The sequence below is a fragment of the Zootermopsis nevadensis genome, unplaced genomic scaffold (genome assembly GCF_977971745.1).
Source record: "Zootermopsis nevadensis isolate Lab colony 2312 unplaced genomic scaffold, Znev_1.0 Znev_ptg000061l, whole genome shotgun sequence".
NCBI classification, from domain to species: domain Eukaryota; kingdom Metazoa; phylum Arthropoda; class Insecta; order Blattodea; family Termopsidae; genus Zootermopsis; species Zootermopsis nevadensis.
In genome coordinates, this window is record NW_028259192.1 from 2,781,095 (window position 1) to 2,805,940 (window position 24,846).

The 24,846-nt window shown below is 38.8% G+C and overlaps 2 protein-coding genes across 3 annotated transcripts in view; one reads left to right on the forward strand and one right to left on the reverse strand.

Moving 5' to 3' along the window:
* The window catches only part of Sans (SAM_USH1G_HARP domain-containing protein Sans), a 34,400-nt gene extending 15,508 nt beyond the window's left edge, over positions 1–18,892 (forward strand). Inside the window, exons 2-9 of one of the 2 annotated variants that reach the window (XM_087340774.1) lie at positions 8,172–8,315; positions 12,839–13,060; positions 14,475–14,651; positions 14,833–15,079; positions 15,713–15,809; positions 16,900–17,071; positions 17,324–17,517; positions 18,477–18,892. In XM_087340774.1, coding sequence (XP_087196900.1) covers positions 8,172–8,315; positions 12,839–13,060; positions 14,475–14,651; positions 14,833–15,079; positions 15,713–15,809; positions 16,900–17,071; positions 17,324–17,517; positions 18,477–18,730 — 1,507 coding nt within the window. In that variant the 3' untranslated portion in view covers positions 18,731–18,892. The remainder of the gene's footprint in view (positions 1–8,171; positions 8,316–12,838; positions 13,061–14,474; positions 14,652–14,832; positions 15,080–15,712; positions 15,810–16,899; positions 17,072–17,323; positions 17,518–18,476) is intronic. The other variant, XM_087340775.1, reaches the window with a different exon arrangement.
* A 1,822-nt stretch (positions 18,893–20,714) lies between these two features.
* LOC147871143 (uncharacterized) lies at positions 20,715–24,770 on the reverse strand. Its single transcript, XM_087340800.1, has 2 exons — positions 23,175–24,770; positions 20,715–21,536 (listed from the first exon to the last, which is right to left on the reverse strand). Exons 1-2 carry the CDS (start codon positions 23,195–23,197, stop codon positions 20,840–20,842), a joined length of 720 nt encoding a protein of 239 aa, XP_087196926.1. The 5' UTR covers positions 23,198–24,770; the 3' UTR covers positions 20,715–20,839.
* Positions 24,771–24,846: the final 76 nt, after the last annotated feature.

Genomic DNA, 24,846 nt, shown 5'->3' on the forward strand with positions numbered 1-24,846 from the left:
AGATGAAAATTCAGCTAAAGGGAAGGAGATTTGAGACGATAGAAGAGATTCAGGCAGAATCGCAGATGGTGCTTGACAGGCTGACAAAGAAAGATTTCCAGGGATGCTTCCAGGCTTGGCAGCGGCGCTGGGATCGTTGTGTTCACTCCCAGGAGAACTACTTCGAGGGTGATGGATGAATTTAATACCTGAGATAAGTGTACGGGTTTTTATACGCGCAGTCTGGAAACCTTCCGGTCGCACCTCGTACACACGAATATACAGGCCAAGAGAATTTAACTGTAAACTCGGTTTTAGAAAATTAAGAAAATTACAGCGGAATGTGAAATGTGCCAGATTATACAGCACGTCCTCAGTTTTTTTTAGATGTTCTCTATCCATAACACGGTATAGATTTTCCTGTGGCAGTCCAATGCTGTTAAAATACTGTTCAGAGTGTTATTTTTCTCGAATAATTTGGATCTTAGGGGCTTCATTGTTCCTTGGCGTAGGAGTCATACAGAGGCATCCTTCAACAAGCCCCGCTCCCCCCCCCCCACCCAGCGATAAGACAATCATGAAATCTCCGATATGACATTGGGCAACCACGACTAATCCACCTGACGGGATACTTTTTTATCAAGGATACATCAAATTTCAGGATGTGATACACGAATTAACCCGGGTTTTTATAGTTTTTCATCAGACCTTCGCCGTTTTAAGGGTCGTATTCTTGAACATCCGCGCGGATGATGTTACCGCGATCCGCGAAATTAATACCTTATGAGAAAAATGGGGTTAGGGGAACCCGAAGGCACACGAACTATGGTATTTAATATGTATAATTAATTATTAATAAACGTGAAAATATTAGTATCGGTGTTTGTTTAAATGACGTCAATGCTTCTGTCTGAATGTCGACAAGGTGATTGAACACGCCCAGCGTTACGTTTGTATCCAAACGCTGGTTGACCACAGAACATTCCTTTGTAATGATATTGTTTGCTAGATCATGGTACAGAATTTTAGAACCGCGTTACCGAAACGTCTTGTCGTGTTAAAAAGTCGTCTGTGAGCGAATGAAAATTCTATAGTCGACAAGGAAAGGAATCGATTCCGGATTTAACCAGCGAAAGGATTGACTTCGCTTGACAGACGTCAGCAGTGACGCGAAGTACGACCGCCGTGGGTCTTCGCCCCCTCCACTGAGAAGAAAGTTGAATGGCGTGTTTCATTACTGAATGAATTAATGCACTTTCATTGCGAGAACCGCTTAGCTTCAGACACTTGTCGTGTGTACGCCCACACGTCAAGACTGTAACCCCTTCCCTGGATTTAGGTGTACAGACACGGTAAAAATTTTGCAACGACAGTATAGAATTACTCGAAAGAAATGTTTAAAGGTTTTTTTTCTGATGCTGCATATTAATCATCCAAATGACTAACCAACCACATGGTTCATACAATTAATCAACACCCACCTTTTAAGATTAATTTTAATATTATTCTCCCATCTTTCCTTAGATCTCCTTAGTGGTCGTCTTCCTTTAGATGTTTCACCCATAATGTTTTGCTCATTTATAACACCACGTGTGCTACACGTGTTCAGTCTATCCTAATTGCCCTATGCGTACGAAGAGCTCGCGTACTAAAGGATATTACAAGGCAATGAATGTTGCTGAGTTGTAGAGAACAACAAACAAACAAACAAACATGAACAAAATCGAAGACATGACAAGGAGAGATTCGCAGATGATCTTTTTTGCTATAATTTTTATCTGTTATTAAATAGGAGACCGCCACGGTGGTCTAGCGGTTAGAACGCTGGCCTTGTAATCCTGGGGTCTCGGGTTCGAATTTATAACTTGTGTTGGGCAAGGCCGTGGTGTAGGCAACACGGAGTTTTCCTCCGTGGCATCCCAACAATTACTCCATTCACACACAGAAGAAGGCAATGGCAAACCACTTCTGGATCATCTGCCAAGAACGTATATGAACAGGTCCCAGTCCGAGAAAAGGTTGGAAGGATCCTGTTCATATGGACCTGTCGTCAGACAGAACACTAAATAATAATAAGATGAGGTGGTCTAGCGGTTAGAACGCTGGCCTTGTAATCCTGGGGTCTCGGGTTCGATTCCCGGCGGTGCCCGAATTTATAACTTGTGTTGGGCAAGGCCGTTGTCTAGGCAACACGGACTTTTCCTCCGAGACATCCCAACAATTACTGCATTCACACACAGAAGAAGGCAATGGCAAACCACTTCTGGATCATCTGCCAAGAACGTATATGAACAGGTCCCAGTCCGAGAAAAGGATGGAAGGATCCTGTTCATATGGACCTGTCGTCAGACAGAACACTAAATAAATAAATAAAAATAAATTAAATACGTGGTAAGATTTGTGTTTTGAAGTTCGGAATGTCGGGAGTTGAATCGTAGTCATTTCAGTAGGGATGTCGTATGAGCAGTTTCGAAGTTAGACCATCGAAAACACTACAGAATGTCGGTCGGTTGTCAGTGTGACAGTTCCACTCTGATTGGTTACTCCTTATCCCACGACAATGAAGACGAATAAACAGGTGACTGATTTACGTATTCTAGTGAACATCCTTTGTTAGTGCGAGGAACCCGATCGGCCTTCGGAACACTGCGCGCGGGCTGTTCCCGCCAGATTTCCAGTCCTGACGAGGGTCTAAGTCGATGTCGAAATAGTGTTTTAGAAAAGAGCCAAATTGTGTCCAGAACTGTCCAGCTACGGTGATATCCTGTCTGTAGCTATTTGGAGATGATAGACAAATTATACGGACGAAACAGCGAAGGTTCGAATTACCCTCGTAACAAGCAAATGTTACAGGCTAAAGGAGATATGAAAGAAAAACATATTTAAAAAATCGAATGGACTGGATTCACCTGGTTCAAGACAGAATAGCGACTGGGCCTTTTACTACGAATTGGACATTTCGATTCTACGAAGACGGGAAATATCTTGACTAGCTGCGCTACTGATAGCTTCTGGATGGCATTTTCTGCACGGAGTTTGTGGCATACCTAGTGGAAAGTTTCGCCAGTTGATTCAAGGTTTGTTAAAGACATGATATTGTAATCCCGTGTTTGTTACACAATAAGGAACGTGGGTTAATGGTTCGCTTGAATACAATGTTGTTACGGTTCTAAAGACCGTCCTCTTTAACAAATTCACGGGCGTGAGTGTCATGCGATTTATGAAAGTGAGATCCAAATTTATATTTGAGTCTTTTTAAAGGCCACGGAGCAAGGAATGGAATCGAAGACAACTGAAAACGGATTTTAATTAGTGGGCTGGGTTTTTTTTTCCCGATAATATTCGCAGATGGCCGTAATTACAGATTTTAATTGTGTTTTCTAAGCACATTTTTTAATAATAGTTGTTCCGAGTACGTTAATATTTATGATCGTATCTCTTTGCCTCATCGCCATGTTTTCAAACTGTTAACCTACAAAATACTAATTTTATATATTCGCACGGGCTATTAATTGCTATATAAAAATTTTACACAGCTGTACTTTAGTAATATCAAATCTAAAACTTCTTGACGATGGTGAAGAGTCAATTGAATAAAATTTTTGGATATTATCCATCGTCTAGTAAATACAAAACGTAAAACGACGTTTCGGAGATGGGGATTAGCTCTATCTAGTGGGCCCAACTGTGTAGGAACCTGAAGACGGAGATAGAGTCCCATCTCCGAAACGTCGTTTTTACGTTTTATATTTGCTAGACGATGGATAATATCCAAAAATGTTATTCAATTGTACTCAAACCGAAACATGAATAAATTGACACGAGGCTGGATAAAGTTTCGTAATGAAGATCTTCATCATTTGTAGACTTACACTTATTTAAAACTCGAGTATTGTGCTTGTTTTTAAATTAAAGGATAGCTGGCCCAAGGATTCGATTGTCAAAAAAAATATTTCACTTGAATAAGCTCGTCTCTTTACCAGTGGGAATGTATCCGTGACGTTCATATTCCGTGCTGTCGTTGAAGATAAAATGACTCCAGTAGAGATCTGTTAGAATGTGTTCGGCTTTTGTGTTCGCGTCGTACATCAGATTAAAAGTGCTGACGTATCTCGTTGAATCCGAGAAAATTCCTCGTCTCTGTGGACAGCGGTGAAAGTCTTTTCATACTTCACAGAGCCCTGACTTATCTTCGTTTAAAAGATCCTGCCAGTAATTAATAATAGTTGTCTTGGTAACGACCATAAACAATGGCTCTGTAACAAACATCTGATTGTGTCAGTTCTCACAAGAACTTAATTAGTTTTACTCGTGTAGCTGTGCTTTATAGCCACTTTTTCGGAGGAGGGGGACTCCGTTTAACGCTGATTGGATTGATTTGCTGGCAGATCCAGTCCCTGGTCCCTCCGTGAAGACAAACTTCTGTTTGTTCTGAAGTCGACGCTAGGGCTCAGGAATTTCTCCTCCTGAAGAGAGTTCAAACTTAGCAGAAACATTTTTGTAAACTTTCCCAAAGCTGATTTGCTGCTAGCTGAAAGTTGATTGGACCTTAAAATATTTGGGCTTTCTATAGACGCGTATAAACTGTTCATAGTTTCCCCCCCCCCCCAAATTCAATGTGTCGATGATTTAATTTCAAAACTGAAATTCTGCTTAACGACATTTCTTGACGAGAATTTAAATTGTGTGCCTTTCCGGTCCAACTTCGACCCTAAACTTTACCCTTTCGTATTATTTCCATTAACGTAACATTCTCACAGCTTCGTAGTTTTCGGACGCCGTATCAAATACATGAGATTGACATCGTATTTGCAAATTTTAACACGCGAAGAAAATTCTTAAATTATAAAACGCGTTCTTAATTCCTAACCTCATTTTTGTGATTAACTCCACTCCGTTTATAGTTAATAGAAATAAAGGTAAGCATAGAACACGCGCGGCCGCCATGTTGTTAAAGAGCGTACAAGAAGTTAACGTAACACAGTTTTTGTACTGTAGGATTTGAGGTTTTCACAGTGGCGAGTCTAAAGATGGACGTCTTCTGGGTTGTTACGCCGTCTAGTCTGGTAGAAGTTTGCCGATGTTTCGGAGGTCCTTGCTGCCTCCATCATCAGGGCGTCAGTGTTACTACCTTCTCAAAAATCCCCAAACCCCAGTCCGTAAAAATGTTAAGGACGGGGAATATTGGCAATCTTGGGGCAAGGGTCGCAAACTTTTTATACGTAATTTTGGAATCGGCCGATGTGGAAAGGAAAATGTTAAAAGCTGTAGGTAGAGCCTTTCATGTTCCAGAGTCGTGGCTCGAAGGTGCATTGTCCCGATATGCAGACGTGATTAAGAATGTCAAATTTACTTTTTGCATTAATAATTGAAATGTTATAAAGTTTAACAATGGGATTAAATCAGAAGTGTCTGAATGCTAACAAACGCCTATGCAATAAACGATGTTGTATTCAGCAAAACATCTGTTGTTTGTTTTCGTGTGATTATCGGCTTTGTTATTCAAGTTATAAAAACACATTTTCACTTACTGTCCACAACAATGTTAGTGTTTTCTGTGTCTTCGGCAAAGACATTGTTAACCAATATGGTCTGCTGAAATGAAGAGTTTTTCGGAGAAAATAATTAAAATGATTTGTTTCTCTTAAGCTATTTATTTAATTGAATTCAATTCATTCATATAGTAAGTAATTAATGTATTTCAATAATAATAAAAGTTAAACAAAAAATGAAATTACATTTATTAATAATAATTCAATTCATTCATATAAAAAGTAATTAATTTATTTCAATAATAATAAAAGTAAAACAAAAAATAAACTAAATATATAAATGTAACATATTAATAATAATAACAATTCGATTAATATATTCAATCATATTTCACAAATAAATGGGCTATATACAATACCTAAGTAATATAATTCAATTTAATAATTCTAAATAAAATAAATAATACTAAGTAACAATACTAATAGTTCAATTTAACAATAACAACGACAATAATCTCAAATATTAAACAGCCATCGCAAGGTTAATGTCGTAGCAAAATTCCCACTTCGTTCGTGGATGATTCCGTAGACTCCGCTTCTTAGGTCATTAGGTCGTCAGTGTCCTCCAGCGTAACCGTCGAGGCAGTCAACTAACATCGCCAAACGCTGATGTGCCGGTGGTCTCCTGGGCCAGGGATTAGTTCAGATGCGCACAGAAGGCAGACGAATCTCACGTGTCCCAGTGGTTGCAAACTGTAAAGTTAAGAAACAGGGAAACCCGAGAGTAAAAGTAGCATTGAAAAGCATTTATGAGAAAAATACTTCTAACAAAACTACGGAGTATCTCAAAAAGACGTAAACACACGTCAGCTGATTTAGTCAACGTGTTCAGAATGTTGAGCGGAGAGCAGCTGACTGATAAGGTTCCATCTTTTAGGAACAGCTCGAAGCTTTGATTTAGTGGGCGTAAGCCACGTCTATTTAACCAGCACTGAGCAGACACATTGTTGAACACGACGCGTCTAAAACTGACAACAATGGGAAATGTAAACACAAGCCACTTTTTTTATTATAATACCGAGCTGTTTCGTCTTTGTGAGATTCTCAATGTCAACACAGCATATTTCACTTTCCAGCAAGATTCGATTTGAGCATTCTGATTAATTTTACTTTAAAAACTGAATATCTCGGAACAGTTAACATCTACACGACGTTTGTTCTTTCCTAGCAAAGACACGTGGAACAAAGCCTGCAGTTGGTTTGTGCATGAATTGTCAAGAATCCGTCGTTGCCATAATCGATTTCGAATCCCTTTCTTACCTGCGCTCCAAAACTTACGTTTGTTGTATTTCTGCGCTGTTTATGAAGTTGGTTAAATCGGCAAGGATGTCGAGTGGGAAACAAGGCTGTCGTAATCTTTTAAAAAATCGCTATTCAACATTTTCTTTTAACGAGTCATTTTAAACAGAATTTTACGAAATTTAAGCCAAGCAAATTAAGTAATTTGTAATGGACGATGACCAGAGCTTCGTTCTAATTTAACCCTCGTTTTAAGGGACTTCCAATATTATCTGTGAATAACAAGTCTCACTCGATTGCCTGAAGGGAATTTTAGTTTCGTGGTCTTCCTCAGTCCGCCTTGGCAAATGCTGAGATGGTACCTTAAATTAAGCCACGACCACTTCCTTCGGTTTATTTGTAGGCAGTTTGTATTCTTAAGGTCCCGGAGCCAAAGTTACGAAGATATTGTTCTTAAGATTTTATCTCGAGGTCGGAGTCTGAGTCGGTACATTTCTATCGACTCCGACTACAATAATAATAACCAAATACCTATTTCGTGGAACCAACAAGTCAAAACAGATAGAATCATTCCGAATAATAAACCAGATATTATATTCAGAAACAAAAATGGAACTTGTCACTTAATTGATATAACAATACCAACTGACAGGAATGTAATTAAGAAGGAAAGCGGAGATCATATTGAAAGCCAGCGAATGTGGAATTTGAAAGCCAAAAACAATTCCGATAATTATAGGAGCAATTGGAACTGTCTCCAAGACACTCAGAAAATATTTGGCCAACATCCCGGGCGAACACGACATCAGGTAACTTCAGAAAACTCTCATTTTAGGATCTTCATATATATCTTTCGAAAGACGCTGTCGTAAAATATATATTCATCTTTCAGAATAAAACTATATAATACATGTAACATATTTTAAGAACAAAATGTATTTCGGAAATAGCTGCTCAGGGGCGAGGTTTGTCTCGGGTACATCGAAGTAAATTTCCTATAAAGTGGTGAATAGATGGGATAATAAGAATAAGAATTATACGTGATGATGAGCACATTTAAAGCGAGAGTGTCTGGGGACTGGGGCGAAGTTCAAAGGGCATGAATCGGACAGTAATCGATTAGGGTGGTATGAGAAACGACGAAGCTGAATACTAGGGTTCCATAACTAGGAGGACATTTTAACAGCATCACCCTGTATCAGGGAGCTCAAGTAAATAAGGGAAACTAAATTCTCGCACGACCTGACTTCTGGACCAGAATTTATCACCGGTGATTTAGAGATTTAGCTACCGTTTCCTTGTCTCGGGGGAACCTAACCTGCTAATCTCTGTACCCCACTGACTCTGCGGCGCCGTAAGTCCAGTCACAGAAACTAATGGGATCCATTTCTTGGATTTCAGAGCCGCGAAGGATGGAATCCTGGACATATTGAAGGAGGCGACACGCAGTGACTGCAACAGCAAGGATGAAGACGGCATGACCCCCACTCTGTGGGCAGCCTTCGAGGGCAACCTGGAAGCCCTGCGGCTCTTGGTCGGACGGGGGTACGTGCGTGTTTTGACCACTGAAACTGTTCGCAGCGCCAGAACCTCTGTTACATTTCTGTTGTTGTCTCTTCAGAGTTGGTTAGAATGAAACGTGTTTGTGTTTAATAGCGATTCTGTTTTTTGTTTTTTTCCAAAGCCATAATATCTGCAAATCGCACTGAATCTACTAAAATTTGCACGACACTTTTATAAAGTATAAATTAAATGTGAGAAGCGAGATTTCTCCGAAACGTACCAACTAAAATTCTACTTATATATGCAAAAAACGAAATATATATTTGTCCTGTAGGCCTATTTGTGCGTGTGTAAGAATATTTGGTGTTGCGGAGAATGGCTGAACTAAAGATGAGTGAATTGGTTAGGAATCCGGGGAAAAAATGCGTAATAAATATCTCGATAATTTGTAGTTTTCACCGAATGTTATTAGTTTGAGCAGATAAACGATGAATATATAGGTCTACTTCGCGCAGTCATTTTGAACTTATTCTTAACACCACTGCGTTATTTCTCGAAATCGCCTCGTGAGTCATATTCTAAAATACTTTAGCAGTAACATCAATAAAACATTACATTTCAGTTCGTAACTTCCAGCAGAACAGGAAGCGAGGGTTTCACGGTTGGTTGTTCCGTCACAATATCCATACGCCACGTCCGGTTCCTGAGCTACTCAGCTTGGACCGTAGGGTGAACGTTCCCTGCAACCACGCGTTCAGACCTTCGAGGGGGCAAACCTAATTCGAACTTGCTAAACTTTCCTCCATCTGATTCTTAAAGATAACCAGGGAAATCAAATTAAGCCCTTAAATCCACCCCGTGGGATAAAATATGCCCTCGTGGTATGCGAGTTACACAGTCTTCGTTTTCCAGCTGGTCTATTATTCAGTCTACCGTTACAGGAAACTTCTGTTGTCGTGGGGATACGAGTGTCCGTCTGTTCTGTTCAAATTTCCCGTCACTGGATCAAATCCAAAGCCATTTTGTTTCGGTCCACGTTCTCACATCTCATTTATTTGAGATCCATCTCATATTCAGCCTGGATATTTATTTCCTTTCCAGATTTATGGCCAGAAATTATGCATTTCAAATTTTGACATTCGTGCTTCATGCCTTGTAAATTTTATCTTTATTCTTAGATTACGTAATTGCTTTAACGGGTATTGAAATTTCGTAATTTCCGATTGTGCTCTGTCCCCGTTGGGTTCCTTCTTGTAACAGCGAATAATTCGGAAATGAGAAACAGGATAATTCTTCATTAAACCTGTTTAATTATAACCGCTCTCACAGAAATTCGTCGTAAAAGAAACAAATGCCACGGGCCTGAAATTTGTCCTCAAAGAGAGTAGTGAAATTTTTGTTAAGTCAGATTTTATTCAATTTATTCGTAGTAGCCATCATCAAATTGCTTGATTCAAGGTCACGCCAAAATCTTACATCGTTGAAACACGAACAGCTCGGACGAGAGAAGACAGCTCGGAACTCGCAGCGTAGCAAACCTATAAACGTTGTACTGGTGACTTAGGGCCGCGTAGTAAGGGAGAGAAGACTGCGTGGCCTTGAAGATGTGCAGATACTTAACAAAACTTACAACAGAATCGGTCGTAATTTAAACCACATGAGTCCACAGCCTCCATTCCCAATTTCGAGAAAATTAAGGAAAATCTTGCTATAAAGACACTATTTATTTTAAGTTTTATTTATTTTTCTGGGAGAATAGTTGGCACGCATCTAATTTTTTGGCAGAATAATAGGTTACTAACATCTTTTGTACTTACAGTTATAAGCTAAAATTATCTTTTGGACTTTAATTTTGCAATTACGCACATAATTCTGAAAGAACTTTGCCTGACTCATAGGTTTCGTGTCACTTTTCACTTTTTATTGACTCATCTAAGTCGCTCTGAATAAAATTGATTTATTTGTGGTGAGTCAGCGTTTCAGCCCGAATGATGACCTGTTACCAAACCCCATTTTGCTCGCATCTCACCAATGTTACTCGATACTTCCTGCATAATTTCTTTACATTAAAAACACAGCAGATATAAGGTAAAGTTCACCTTGCTTTGTAATTTTCTCAATTCTTATCCTTGTTTATTCCTCTCTCTTGGATCGAAATTTTCTCTTGTCAATATTTAGTTAAAGACCCTTCAGTCAACATACGATACCAGTTCTCACACCCATACAAAACAACAGGTAAAATTAAAGATTCTTAAAGGTTCTTAGACAAGGGACACCAATTGTCTGAACTAAACTGCAGCAAACATTTCACAACTTTGATTTACCTTTAATATCTCCTAGATTGCAATTATTCTGATGATGAAGGCAATAATATCCTCCGAAACGTCGGTCAGTATCTATCAGACTACGTGGTGCGACATCCCAGAAGACAGCCAGATTCGAATCTACTTTCAATTTCTTTCCGACTCTAATTGTGATATTTTATCGTCACTCCCCAATGCTTGAATCTTTCGAGAGGATATTTTTATGTTAAAATTTTTTGTACTCCGTTCTGGTAACGACACGTGGACATATTCAATCTTTAATTTCCCCTGTGTTTAATTTTTAAAAAAACGTCCTCACACAGGGGAAAATAATTTTTGAGGATATCAGAAATATATTCCAATTAGACGTGTGGAAAGTGGAGTTCAGAAGACACGTGAACAGATCTTTGATGGCTAATGAATAAAACATTTAACATGAAGAAGGTCTTACCGTCGTGTGCAGTGGAACTAGAGGACTTGGCCGTCCCTCGAGGTCGCCAGTACCACTGCACTGTCCAAGCGTTGTAAGGTAGACGACCAAGCAGGTCCTGTGACCCAGGTATGACGTACATAAACACGGTCAAATGACATTACTTTGTACGTAACATCAGATGACGTCATTAGTTTGGAAACGTAGCTTTTCACGTTCTGACAATCTGTGAAGTTTCACTGTTGTGAAATATTGGTGTGTTTTCAGCCCTTCGCGATGAGACCCCGAAGACGTTATCGACAAAGGAAGTGTTGGCAGGATGAACAGTATTTGCTTGCACAAAGAATATAAACAAAAGAACACTGATCTCCTTATTGATATGCAGAATTTCGTAAACTCCAAGGAACAAATTATTAAATTTAGGTTCAGGAAACTAAAAATATGTGGCTCTCCCATCTTTTGTATTACAGTAAACTTCCTATTATCTGGATTAACTGAAAAAAAATCGCGCATAATCGAAACCCGGGATAATATTAAAGAGAAACACGCAAATTAAAAAAATACGGAAGTTTATTTACAAATTCACTGCTTACTGTTGTTTCATACTCGGGATACCAGCTATAGTGACTGGAGTCTTTCCTCAGTCCCTCCCTGCAAATTCTGGGACAGTGCCTTAAAATAAGCCACGGTCACTTCCTTCATAAAGCTTTAGATAGTCCCGAAATTAGAAATTCGTGTGATTATCCTATATTACGCATGTGTACAGTTGAAAATGCGTCATGAAATAATCACACGTGAAATTTAAAAAAAATTATATTATTTTATGATAAACACTGAATAATCAGTACTATAATTTATTTAATTTATCTTAGATGTAGATTATATACTATGTATAACTTGAATTATACACTAACGACTTTGGGGGTACAAAGTTGAAGAGAAATTATATCTGGGGGTACGCGGACACATCTTAGGGGGTACGTGAAATTAAAAAATATTATTTTATGATAAACACTGAATAATCAGTAATGTAATTTATTTAATTTATTTTAGATGTAGATTATATACTATGTATAACTTGAATTATACACTAACGACTTTGGGGGTACAAAGTTGAAGAGAAATTATATCTGGGGGTACGCGGACACATCTTAGGGGGTACGTGAAATTAAAAAATATTATTTTATGATAAACACTGAATAATCAGTAATGTAATTTATTTAATTTATTTTAGATGTAGATTATATACTATGTATAACTTGAATTATACACCAACAACTTCAGGGGTACAAAGTTGAAGAGAAATTATATCTGGGTGTACGCGAACAAAAAAAGGTTGAATAACACTGACTTAAATGACGAAGTGCCAGACATCCGTTAAATAGTTTTTTATGAAATTAATTCCGAAATCTGTTTTGTTACTTTTGAATGATCTGTGTGGGATTTCATCTGGAAATCTACATTCTCCATCGTCAGTCAAACTTCAAATCCTGCAGGAACATGATTTTGAGCGTTCCTGTACTTATTATAGAATGTCGCACTCGTAAAGACTTGGTGCTTGGTGAGAGAGGGGAACTTTTATCAATATGAGATACGTCTGCACCTCCAGACAAGATCTCCTTCCATCGAAAATGCATGCAGTAATTGTTCGACGTCGTAACTTGGCATGAATTAGTCTCTGACTTCATTTGTGTCAGTGACAAAATACTAAATAAATAAATACTTTTTACGACAAACAACGAAGTACTTCAGGTACCTGTGACATCGAGTAAAACCTCGTATCGTGGAGGAAATAATTCTTAAAGTAAAACCTCGCATTCCTCTGTGTGCAGCGGCGACCCTGACAAGGCAGACCACTTCGGTAACACGGCTCTCCACTTCGCTGCGGCCCGCGGACACACCTCGTGCGTCACCTTCCTCGTCAATTTTGGCGTCAACGTGTGGGCTCTGGACATCGACTTCCATACGCCAAAAGAATTGGCTGCCATGAACAGCAGAGACGAGATTCTACGCTTTCTGGACGGCGTGGCGGCCAAGGAGGAGGCCTCCAACAAGTGAGCTTTGGCCTCTAGAACACTAGGAAGCCCTTTTCTATTATTACCAAAGGCTTCCGGTTATTAGCATTCTTATAATCGACATGCCTCTCCCATCTAAGATCTTCGAGATTTTCCTCAGTCTTTTCTGGTAAAATGATGGAATGTTACATTCAAATGGACCACAACCGCCAACTTCCACGTCCTGTCCAATTAATTATTCAAAGTCATCCCATTATCTCTGCAATTTAAAAGGTCGGATTAAAGAAACCAAGTTTGAAAATAATTTTAAAATTACGTTTGAGGGATGTTGAGAATATTTTATCTGCCTGTTAGTAATATTTGAAATTCGTAGCTATTTATTGCGTTTAGTGATTACTGTCATCATTTAAAAGCTAGAGATGAAAGTAAATTTTTTACCTGTTTGCTTTAAATTTGTGCAAAATTTGGTATCTCGTACTAAGAAAAGAACGTATTTTGAAGGTGTTCGAGTGTTCGAGGCTACGAGATGGGACATAATAACAAGAAACTTGAGATTACGTGAAAAAGGGCTTTATAATTTGTACTGTTCACCAGACATTGCGTAGGAAATCAAATGAACGAGTGTGAGACGCGCGGAACATGCCATGGGGTGAGATGTGTGAAAAATGTTACAGAACCTGAAGGGAAGAGACCATTTTTGAGAAATTACGTGAGAGGGTGTGGTCTGGTGTCGTCTCAGGACAAATTCCAGTGGAAAGTTCTCAGGACAGATTCCAGTGGAAAGTTCTCAGGACAGATTCCAGTGGAAAGTTCTCAGGACAAATTCCAGTGGAAAGTTCTCAGGACAAATTCCATTGGAAAGTTCTCAGGACAAATTCCAGTGGAAAGTTCTCAGGACAAATTCCAGTGGAAAGTTCTCAGGACAAATTCCAGTGGAAAGTTCTCAGGACAGATTCCAGTGGAAAGTTCTCAGGACAGATTCCAGTGGAAAGTTCTCAGGACAGATTCCAGTGGAAAGTTCTCAGGACAGATTCCAGTGGAAAGTTCTCAGGACAGATTCCAGTGGAAAGTTCTCAGGACAGATTCCAGTGGAAAGTTCTCAGGACAGATTCCAGTGGAAAGTTCTCAGGACAGATTCCAGTGGAAAGTTCTCAGGACAAATTCCAGTGGAAAGTTCTCAGGACAAATTCCAGTGGAAAGTTCTCACGACCATAGCAATGAACCCTCGGGTTCTGCAGATTTTAAGATTCCTTGAGAACGTGAGTCGGGATCGACTTTTTAATAAGGACCCTGTTCCTTGAAGTCGTTTAATTAGTCTTGTGGGTCCTTCTAGCCTCCTTGGAGTTAATTCTGAAAACTGATTTGTGTCGCTGCTTGGAAAGGGTTCGGATATGTGAGTTCTTCCTTGTGAAGTGTGGAAAGAACTTAAAAATCTCGCTACCTTTGCTTGCAGAAAGAAAACAAAAATGTTGAAGGAGAAGGCACAGAAGAATGCGGATAAGAGAAATAAGAACTACGAGAAGATGAAACAGAAAGCAGAAAGATTGGCTGAAAAAGAACAGAATCGACTGAGGAAGGAACGTGAGAAAATGATGAACAGACCCGAGGACGTTACGATCATGCCCCACAGGTACTGCTTTCGTGCGTTGTTCGTCATCTGTTTCTGGACGAGACGCCGTGTATTACGTCACTGCGACCACTTTTTAGTGTCCACCAAGACGAAAGACGTCCTTCCAGTATTTTAACTCGCAGAAATAAAATCACGATGTCGTCATTTGTTCTTAATTAGGTCTGACGTAATTTATTTTCAGGCCGTCGAATATTTTGACAATTCTGAAGCTGAAGGGGAAAATGAATTCTGGACATTCAAATGCGAACGTAAACCCGAGTCCTCGGTTTTCGGAGATTGTCAGCGGGGGGGGAACTGGAACTGTGATAAGCGGGGCGAAGAAATTAGGGGCTACCGGTGTTCAGAAGAAATTACAACAGAAGATGAATAAGAGCCAACAACCGACTACAAACAACAAACAAGGGGCAGGTGACTTCAAGATAGGACAGGTAACTGGTTCATTCTTCCTTTCTTTTCTCAGTGAAGTGAAGTTATTATTTCGCGAGACTCGGTCTTTAGAAATTTCTTAGGCTACTGAGTTTAAGACACATTTTTAGGCCTCAAAAACACTTTCTAAAGTTAATAATTAATTCTTAAAATTTTAATAAATCAGAAAAAACTTAACTTCTTTTTGAATTTCATGACGTACGAGACAAATAAAAATGTCGAATTTTTAATTATTTAAATGTTTATGTTTCCTGTCGCTTCAATTACGTGTTTTTTTATATATAATATAAGTAAATATATATTTTGTCTCTAAGACAAAAAATTTATCTGCAAAAGAACGGAAAGATATCAGAAACTCCGTAAGCATTTCTCTGACATCGCTTCGAGTTCAAAAAATGCTCAAGATAATATTTTTACATTAAATTAATTCAAAATATTGTACCAAGAACAACAAGCTTAAGTTACCACTCCTGCTTCGTATTCGGGAGGTACTGGGTTCAAATCTTGGTTATCATCGTTGAAGTTTTTCATGGTTTTCTCAGTCCCTCCCGACAAATGCCACGACAGTGCCTTCAATTACGTTGCCTTCCTCTCATTCATAGTCTGAACGTAAACGTGTCGTGTGTTCTCACCAGGTCGAGATGGACGGCAAACGCTCTGTACGTAGCCTGACAGGCCTTCGACGTGATTCAGAGGTCATGTATGCTGGATCATACGATACCCAGGCAGGAGGTAAAGTTTTACAAACTTCAATTTACTCTAACGAAGAATTTAAATTTGTTACGTGAAGACGTCACAAAATCGTAATTTTACGACATGAAACTAATTAAGTATTAATTACATCGAAAATCTCGTTCGTAAAGTTCCAAAAGAGAAATTGAATTCATAAATCCATTTCTGGTAACATTCAGATGAAGAAAGTGGTACCAATTATCATCGGTTGAGTGTGATGGAAAAATGTACATAGATTTTCGACATTTTTTGGTGGAACCATGTTTCATCAACACGGAAAATGTTGTCTAAAATGTCTGTACCCCCTCAAAAGTAGCGTGTCATTTTTCTTTATCAGATATCTTGAGTTTGTTCATGACGTTTATATGATATAAAGTGGTTTTTTAAAAAATATTTGTAGCGTACGACAAAGCGCTCTGACGAGAAGGATTTTTCAGCGACTTTCGTGGAGAACACGACGAAATTTGACAGATATTATCCAGACCAGAGACTATTATCACTTAACTCAGAATTTCGACTAGAATGGTTTCTGTCCCGCGTGTTTTCTGTGTCGGGACACATCGCTTTAAAAATAGGTTAGGTTAGGTTACGTTAGGTTAGGTTAGGTTATGTTGGGTTAGGTTAAGTTAGGTTAGGTTAGGTTATGTTGGGTTAGGTTAAGTTAGGTTAGGTTATGTTGAGTTAGGTTAAGTTAGGTTAGGTTGGGTTAGGTTATGTTGGGTTAGGTTATGTTAAGTTAGGTTAGGTTAAGTTAGGTTACGTTAAGTTAGGTTAGGTTAAGTTAGGTTATGTTAGGTTAAGTTAGGTTAGGTCAATGTGTGTGGATAAATGACGTATACTTGAAAGTTATTATATTTTATTTCAATAAATGACAAATTATTATATTTTATTTGGATATTCACGAGATGTCAACTGTCTCCGGAGGCCAAAATTCGCTTATAGATTTTTATAATCGTTTTAAAAATATCGCCGTTAGTCATCCTGTATAGAATCCTCCCATCTACGATTAGGTCTTCCAAGTGAGCACTTGCCTTCAGGATTTTATCTTCAATTTGGTTTCAGCCACGTGTTAATATTTTCCTCTTGACAGGAAAGCAAAGAGGGAAGATTGGGGATGTATTTGACACTCGAGGGGAACTGATCCGCTCCACATCAGAACCTGAGTTCCTACACAACCCCGACAGTGGCTTTGGGGATGAAGTTTTGCTTCAAGAACCTGCGAGCATATTTGACCGCCCTGGCTTTGGAAGCGTGGCTTTCAGGTAACAGCGAGAGGAAAGCTTCGTTAACAGAATTTCTGAAAACGTCATTTCCAAATTTGAGATCGCGAAAACCACAAAATTCACATTTTTTTTATTTATATATTATTGGCCTAGGTTACGTTTCGACGTGTTGTCTTTTGCGCCAGATGACACATTTTATCGCACTGAAGCCGTCTGCTTCGACTTAAGAGAGTGTGAACCATATAAGTTACGTTCATTAAGAAAGCCTCGTCTGATAGGTCATTTTTACAGGAACAGTATTAGCGCGACGTTGAGTGCTCTACCGAGAACAGATGATAAGGCGAGCACGATGACGTCGAACAGCGAGAAAGGGGGCGGAGGCAGTGGGATAGAGGAATGTAGCATTGGAAGTGCGGGCAGCCTCGCAAAACGCAACCAGCACAACACGGAGGCACTTCCGTGGGACGACGAGGACGTCGAGAGCGGTGAGTCGCTCAGATAATCTGACGATAAGCCATTTTTGTTGTAGCTTCGAACTTCGTGTGCGGATTTATATTTCGACAGTCGTAAAAAAAAAATAATTTACAAATGGTTAATTTCAGCTTTCGAGAAATCCCAGGAGACAAACATCAAAACTGTTTCATTACGTAAAATTTTAGATATTTTATTTTAAAGTGATTCATAATACATTTCTAAACAATATTTTCGTAAGATGGTAAAGTTGCGTCATATTGTGATATAATAAGTATATATTAAATCTTGTCCGTCTAATCACAATAAATTCTTATTAAATATTACAATAATTAACATTTAAAATTTTAAATGTTAATTATTATAATATTTTAATATTGTAATATTTTAATATTTAATAAGAATTTATTGTGATTAGACGGACAAGATTTAATATATACTTAATATATAATATTTTCATGTGAATGGTGGCTGGTCGCAGGATAAATCTCAGATAAGTCTTGTTTCGTTACTGTTAGCAAGATTTGAGGTTCTCGCAGTGGCCAAGATGTGAATGTCGATCTTCTGGGTCGTGATGCCACGCGGACTGACTCTTAGGCAGACCACGTGGCATTACAACCGAGAAAAAACATGGATTCAAGCAGTTAAAATTGAGTTGGTATGAAAATGTGACACGTGAATGCATAATTTTGTACTGCATTCAACACAAAGTCTTCAGAAATCGCATTACGAATGTGAACTAATTAAATAATTAAAGTTTAGCTCTAGAGATTGGAATTTCAGGCAGAAAGTCCGAGAAACCGCATACACTACCACGTGGCATCGTTGCCAAGAAGGCCACAGCCAACAAAATAATATTTTCGTCTGATAACATTAATATTTATTCAGCCGAGACTTGTTATTGTGGTTTGCAGTGACTGAGCACAAAGTTTCGTATCGGTACGTCAGTTAATTAACTTATTAATCCATCCAGATGACGACGACACCAGCGACAATCCTCCGCAGTGGTCTCCGCTGCAACTCTTTCTGATGTCCGCGGGGCTGAGCGAGTTCACCAGCTGTTTCGTCGGTGAACAGGTTGACTTGCAGGCCCTGATGCTCCTCACGGAGGACGACTTGAAGGCGCTCGGTCTCGGCATGGGACCGAGAAAGAAACTGCTCAAAGCTGTGGCCGACAGAAAAGCAGCTCTGGAGGACCCAGGGGAAGTGTCGGACAGCAGATTGTAGTAGGACGTGCTCTGAAGAGAGACGGTGGCCATTTGCTCGGTGAACATGAAGACGATCTGCGTTCCTGTATCACACAAAATATAGACGAACTTCTTCGTCTCCTTCTCCTTCTTTTCGTTATTCTTCTTTTCCTTCTTTTTCTCCTTCTTCTCCTTCCTTTCTTTCCTCTCCTTCTTTTATTCTTTTCCTTCTCCTTCTTCTCCTTCCTTTCTTTCCTCTCCTTCTTTTCCTTCTCCTTCCTCCTTCCTTTCTTTCCTCTCCTTCTTCTTTTCCTTCTTCTTTTTCTCCTTCCTCCTTCCTTTCTTTCCTCTCCTTCTTCTTTTCGTTATTCTTCTTTTCCTTCTTTTTCTCCTTCTTCTCCTTCCTTTCTTTCCTCTCCTTCTTCTTTTCCTTCTTCTTTTTCTCCTTCCTCCTTCCTTTCTTTCCTCTCCTTCTTCTTTTCGTTATTCTTCTTTTCCTTCTTTTTCTCCTTCTTCTCCTTCCTTTCTTTCCTCTCCTTCTTTTATTCTTTTCCTTCTCCTTCTTCTCCTTCCTTTCTTTCCTCTCCTTCTTCTTTTCCTTCTCCTTCCTCCTTCCTTTCTTTCCTCTCCTTCTTCTTTTCCTTCTTCTTCTTTTCCTTCTTTTTCTCCTTCTTCTCCTTCCTTTCTTTCCTCTCCTTCTTCTTTTCCTTCTTCTTTTTCTCCTTCCTCCTTCCTTTCTTTCCTCTCCTTCTTCTTTTCGTTATTCTTCTTTTCCTTCTTTTTCTCCTTCTTCTCCTTCCTTTCTTTCCTCTCCTTCTTCTTTTCCTTCTCCTTCCTCCTTCCTTTCTTTCCTCTCCTTCTTCTTTTCGTTATTCTTCTTTTCCTTCTTTTTCTCCTTCTTCTCCTTCCTTTCTTTCCTCTCCTTCTTCTTTTCCTTCTTCTTTTTCTCCTTCCTCCTTCCTTTCTTTCCTCTCCTTCTTCTTTTCGTTATTCTTCTTTTCCTTCTTTTTCTCCTTCTTCTCCTTCCTTTCTTTCCTCTCCTTCTTTTATTCTTTTCCTTCTCCTTCTTCTCCTTCCTTTCTTTCCTCTCCTTCTTCTTTTCCTTCTCCTTCCTCCTTCCTTTCTTTCCTCTCCTTCTTCTTTTCCTTCTTCTTTTTCTCCTTCCTCCTTCCTTTCTTTCCTCTCCTTCTTCTTTTCGTTATTCTTCTTTTCCTTCTTTTTCTCCTTCTTCTCCTTCCTTTCTTTCCTCTCCTTCTTCTTTTCCTTCTTCTTTTTCTCCTTCCTCCTTCCTTTCTTTCCTCTCCTTCTTCTTTTCGTTATTCTTCTTTTCCTTCTTTTTCTCCTTCTTCTCCTTCCTTTCTTTCCTCTCCTTCTTTTATTCTTTTCCTTCTCCTTCTTCTCCTTCCTTTCTTTCCTCTCCTTCTTCTTTTCCTTCTCCTTCCTCCTTCCTTTCTTTCCTCTCCTTCTTCTTTTCCTTCTTCTTCTTTTCCTTCTTTTTCTCCTTCTTCTCCTTCCTTTCTTTCCTCTCCTTCTTCTTTTCCTTCTTCTTTTTCTCCTTCCTCCTTCCTTTCTTTCCTCTCCTTCTTCTTTTCGTTATTCTTCTTTTCCTTCTTTTTCTCCTTCTTCTCCTTCCTTTCTTTCCTCTCCTTCTTCTTTTCCTTCTCCTTCCTCCTTCCTTTCTTTCCTCTCCTTCTTCTTTTCGTTATTCTTCTTTTCCTTCTTTTTCTCCTTCTTCTCCTTCCTTTCTTTCCTCTCCTTCTTCTTTTCCTTCTTCTTTTTCTCCTTCCTCCTTCCTTTCTTTCCTCTCCTTCTTCTTTTCGTTATTCTTCTTTTCCTTCTTTTTCTCCTTCTTCTCCTTCCTTTCTTTCCTCTCCTTCTTTTATTCTTTTCCTTCTCCTTCTTCTCCTTCCTTTCTTTCCTCTCCTTCTTCTTTTCCTTCTCCTTCCTCCTTCCTTTCTTTCCTCTCCTTCTTCTTTTCCTTCTTCTTTTTCTCCTTCCTCCTTCCTTTCTTTCCTCTCCTTCTTCTTTTCGTTATTCTTCTTTTCCTTCTTTTTCTCCTTCTTCTCCTTCCTTTCTTTCCTCTCCTTCTTCTTTTCCTTCTTCTTTTTCTCCTTCCTCCTTCCTTTCTTTCCTCTCCTTCTTCTTTTCGTTATTCTTCTTTTCCTTCTTTTTCTCCTTCTTCTCCTTCCTTTCTTTCCTCTCCTTCTTCTTTTCCTTCTTCTTTTTCTCCTTCCTCCTTCCTTTCTTTCCTCTCCTTCTTCTTTTCGTTATTCTTCTTTTCCTTCTTTTTCTCCTTCTTCTCCTTCCTTTCTTTCCTCTCCTTCTTCTTTTCCTTCTTCTTTTTCTCCTTCCTCCTTCCTTTCTTTCCTCTCCTTCTTCTTTTCGTTATTCTTCTTTTCCTTCTTTTTCTCCTTCTTCTCCTTCCTTTCTTTCCTCTCCTTCTTTTATTCTTTTCCTTCTCCTTCCTCCTTCCTTTCTTTCCTCTCCTTCTTCTTTTCGTTATTCTTCTTTTCCTTCTCCTTCCTTTCTTTCCTCTCCTTCTTTTATTCTTTTCCTTCTCCTTCTTCTCCTTCCTTTCTTTCCTCTCCTTCTTTTCCTTCTCCTTCCTCCTTCCTTTCTTTCCTCTCCTTCTTCTTTTCCTTCTCCTTCCTTTCTTTCCTCTCCTTCTTTTATTCTTTTCCTTCTCCTTCTTCTCCTTCCTTTCTTTCCTCTCCTTCTTCTTTTCCTTCTCCTTCCTCCTTCCTTCCTTTCTTTCCTCTCCTTCTTCTTTTCCCTTCTTCTTCTTCTTGTGGTACAAACGACGTTTCAGACATACGGGTTCACGTCCACCGCCAGGCTGCATTGGGCTGACGAAGGTAAAGCAGAGATGAAGAAATTTCTGACTGAGAACAATTCGTAGGATTTTGATTGTGGTCTTGCAGGTGATTTTTACCAGTGTTTTTGGAGAAACTTGCCGACTCCACCTTCAGGTTTGAAGTTTCTTTAAAATGTTAGTTAACATGCACAATCCACGAGATCAAAATATGGCTAATTCGTAAAAAGGACTAGAAATTCTTTCTTAGCGCCCAAAGAGCGGCCGCAGTTTGCTCACCCTCACTTGTACCTCGACTGCGCACTGTGAACCCCAATAATCAGTCATATTAAGAGTTTTTCTAGGGTATTTAATGAAATAAATGTTTTCAACTGCGTAATATTGGGTTTGGTTTCTAAACACCCTGTAGGAAGCCAAGCAAAATTAAGTATATACTATATATAATGAGCTGCTACAGCAATTAATAAAAAGTATGAGAATGTCACAATATGTTGTTTAGTTAACGAGTAGTTTTTTAAAATGTAAATTTGGAGCATCCGAGTCCATAACACCCAAAAGAAAATAATAAATTGATGTGTGTTGATGGAGCTATGAATAAATGTGTACTGCATATGTAATAAATTCTCCACCAATCATAAAAAATGTGAAGAATTGTTTGTCACGCTGAAAACGTGTGCAGTCTATCTCCGCAGAAGACTGGACATGCCTAAATCCGCAGCTCAACAAAAATCAACATCAACGAACACAACAGAAGAAAGAAAAGAGTTCTTCCTGAGAAGCTGAACGACACTCAAATAATTTAATTTGGGTTCATCTCATTAAATATATTATTATCCTCTCAGTCATATCTATCTTGTCCCTTCCCTTCAAATTTTCCAACCAAATTTGTGTATGATTTTCTCATCTCACTCAAACATGCAACAATTTCCACTGTCCTCCATTTAAATTCTCTTTTAGGTTCGAACCATTGATCTACGTTTTTCCCTTGCAAAACGTCAGGTAAAATTAATAACAAATTGAAAACTAGAGTAAGAACAGATTTTGCACACCTGCCATTATTTTTAGACTATATAAATACTAACTAATTTTAAAAGATATGTTATTGCCCACAATATTATGGATAGTCCGGAATTAAAATGTACAAAGGTCAAATCCATGTTCATGAAAATCCATCACTTCATTTAAATATAACATAACAAAATGACATAACCTCACTTTTCCTTACAAAATAAACAGAAGTGGGTTAAAAACGAATTCTCCTTTAATGTTTTTTGATTTAAGCTTCTCCCTTATTTGGTATTCCAACATAAAATGTTAAATTTCCCATATTTGCTCCTCACATCTCGAGTCTTTCGGAGAATCGAGAAAATTTAAGTTCACTTTCCTTTGACACTGTGCAATATCCAACAAAAATGATATACCAAGTCACCATTACCCTTGATATTAATAATTTCTATTCAAATGCTAATATTTAAAATTTAAGACTTCGAGAAATTTTATGTTTAGCTCCAAAATCAGCCAGATATGTAATTAAGGTGGCCAATAACAAATCAAAGGAGCCATTCTTTGTACTATTAGGTTAAAACACATGTGAATGAAAATATTTCTTGTATATAAATCTTTTTTCCTGGCAGACAAAATGATCTAAGAATATCAACTAACAACAACTTACTCAATATGTTCACTGATTAACATTTTCTTGTAGCACAAGACAAAAATGCATATTGTATCACTCAAGGAAGTTAGATGTGAAAGACATAACACTCACTACAATACAAGGTGAGCACAGGTGATCTTCAACATTTTGTAAATGTACTGTGATGCAACCAAAGATGATATACAAAAGTTGGACTTTCAGATATGAAACTACAAACTGTCAAACCAGTCTGTCCGTGCAGTCAAGAAAATATCAACAAGTAAAATGCATCCTGTAAACATGACTGTCTTCTGAGATGAAGAAACATGTAGTCTGGTAGAAACTGATGTTTCGTCATAAGGGCAGTATGTCACCATCAGAACCTGAAATCTCACCACGTGCTCTGTGATTTAATGAAGCCAATCTATGAAACGAGCATTATGTCAAATGGGGTTCAGAGAGAATCCACCTTCTAAACCATTAATTTATGCACAGTACAAACAGTTCTGTGGAACAGGTGGTTTGTGTAAAGCGAAAAGCTCTCGTCAACCAACTGCGAGTAACTCTACGGTGGAAAGTGTCAGTCCTTTATTAGGCATCCATAAAAATCAACAAGACTTGCCGGCTGTGAAATACATTTACCGCAGAAAAACTGTTAAGAATTCTGTTGATGAAATGTTGCAGGTTTACGGGCCTCTGTTTTCACTGTACCTTGACATGTTACACAGCTGAAAACTTATTTTATAAAACACTGGCCTTATATCACGTCATCTGAGATTTTTCACTCTTCACAACCATAAGATTCCAGGCATGACAATTATAAACAGAATACTACATGAAAATTTACACTTGAGAGTAGCAATTTCAGTTAACATCTGATTTATTCTGATGATTCGCACATCTTTGTTTGTCAAGGAGTTCCAACTGATTTTTCCAGCACTGACATGACAAAAGAACAAAGAACGATCATGCACGGTGAACCTTTCCATTCGTGAACCTTTATAAAATGAAATGGATGCTGTTCAACTTGTTCATTTGAAATACAACTAACTAACTAACTAACTAGATGGCTTACCGAACCCGAAGGTTCATCACCGAATTAAACAAAAGCCCTTCACCGGACCCTGTCCTGGGCCAACAAAATCCAGTCTCCTTCAACTCCTATCTCCCATAGATCCCGCCTGAGATTATCCTCCCATCTACGTCTAGGTCTCCCCAGCGGTCTCTTCCCTTCAGGTTTCCCAACCAGTACCCGGTGCACACCTCTTGTCCCATCCATGCGCGCTACATGTCCCGCCCATCTCACTCTTCTCGACTTAATCACCCTCACAATACTGGGGGAGCAGTACAGATTTTTAAGCTCGTCATTGTGCAGTTTTCTCCACGCCCCATCGTCTTCCCTCTTAGGCCCAAATATCCTCCTCAACACCCGATTCTCAAACACCTGCAATCTGTGTTCCTCCCTCTGAGTGAGAGACCATGTTTCGCACCCATACAAAACAACAGGCAAGATTACTGTTTTGTATACTTTAATTTTCAGGTTCTTAGAAATCAGACGGGAAGACAAAATATTTTGGACTGAGAAGTAGCAAGCATTTCCGGAATTTAATCTCCTCCTAACTTCCTCACAAGTATCATTTTGATTTTGAAATACAACAGAAAATAAAAAATAAAAACAAAAAAACAAATGAAGGTGTCACTCGTGAAA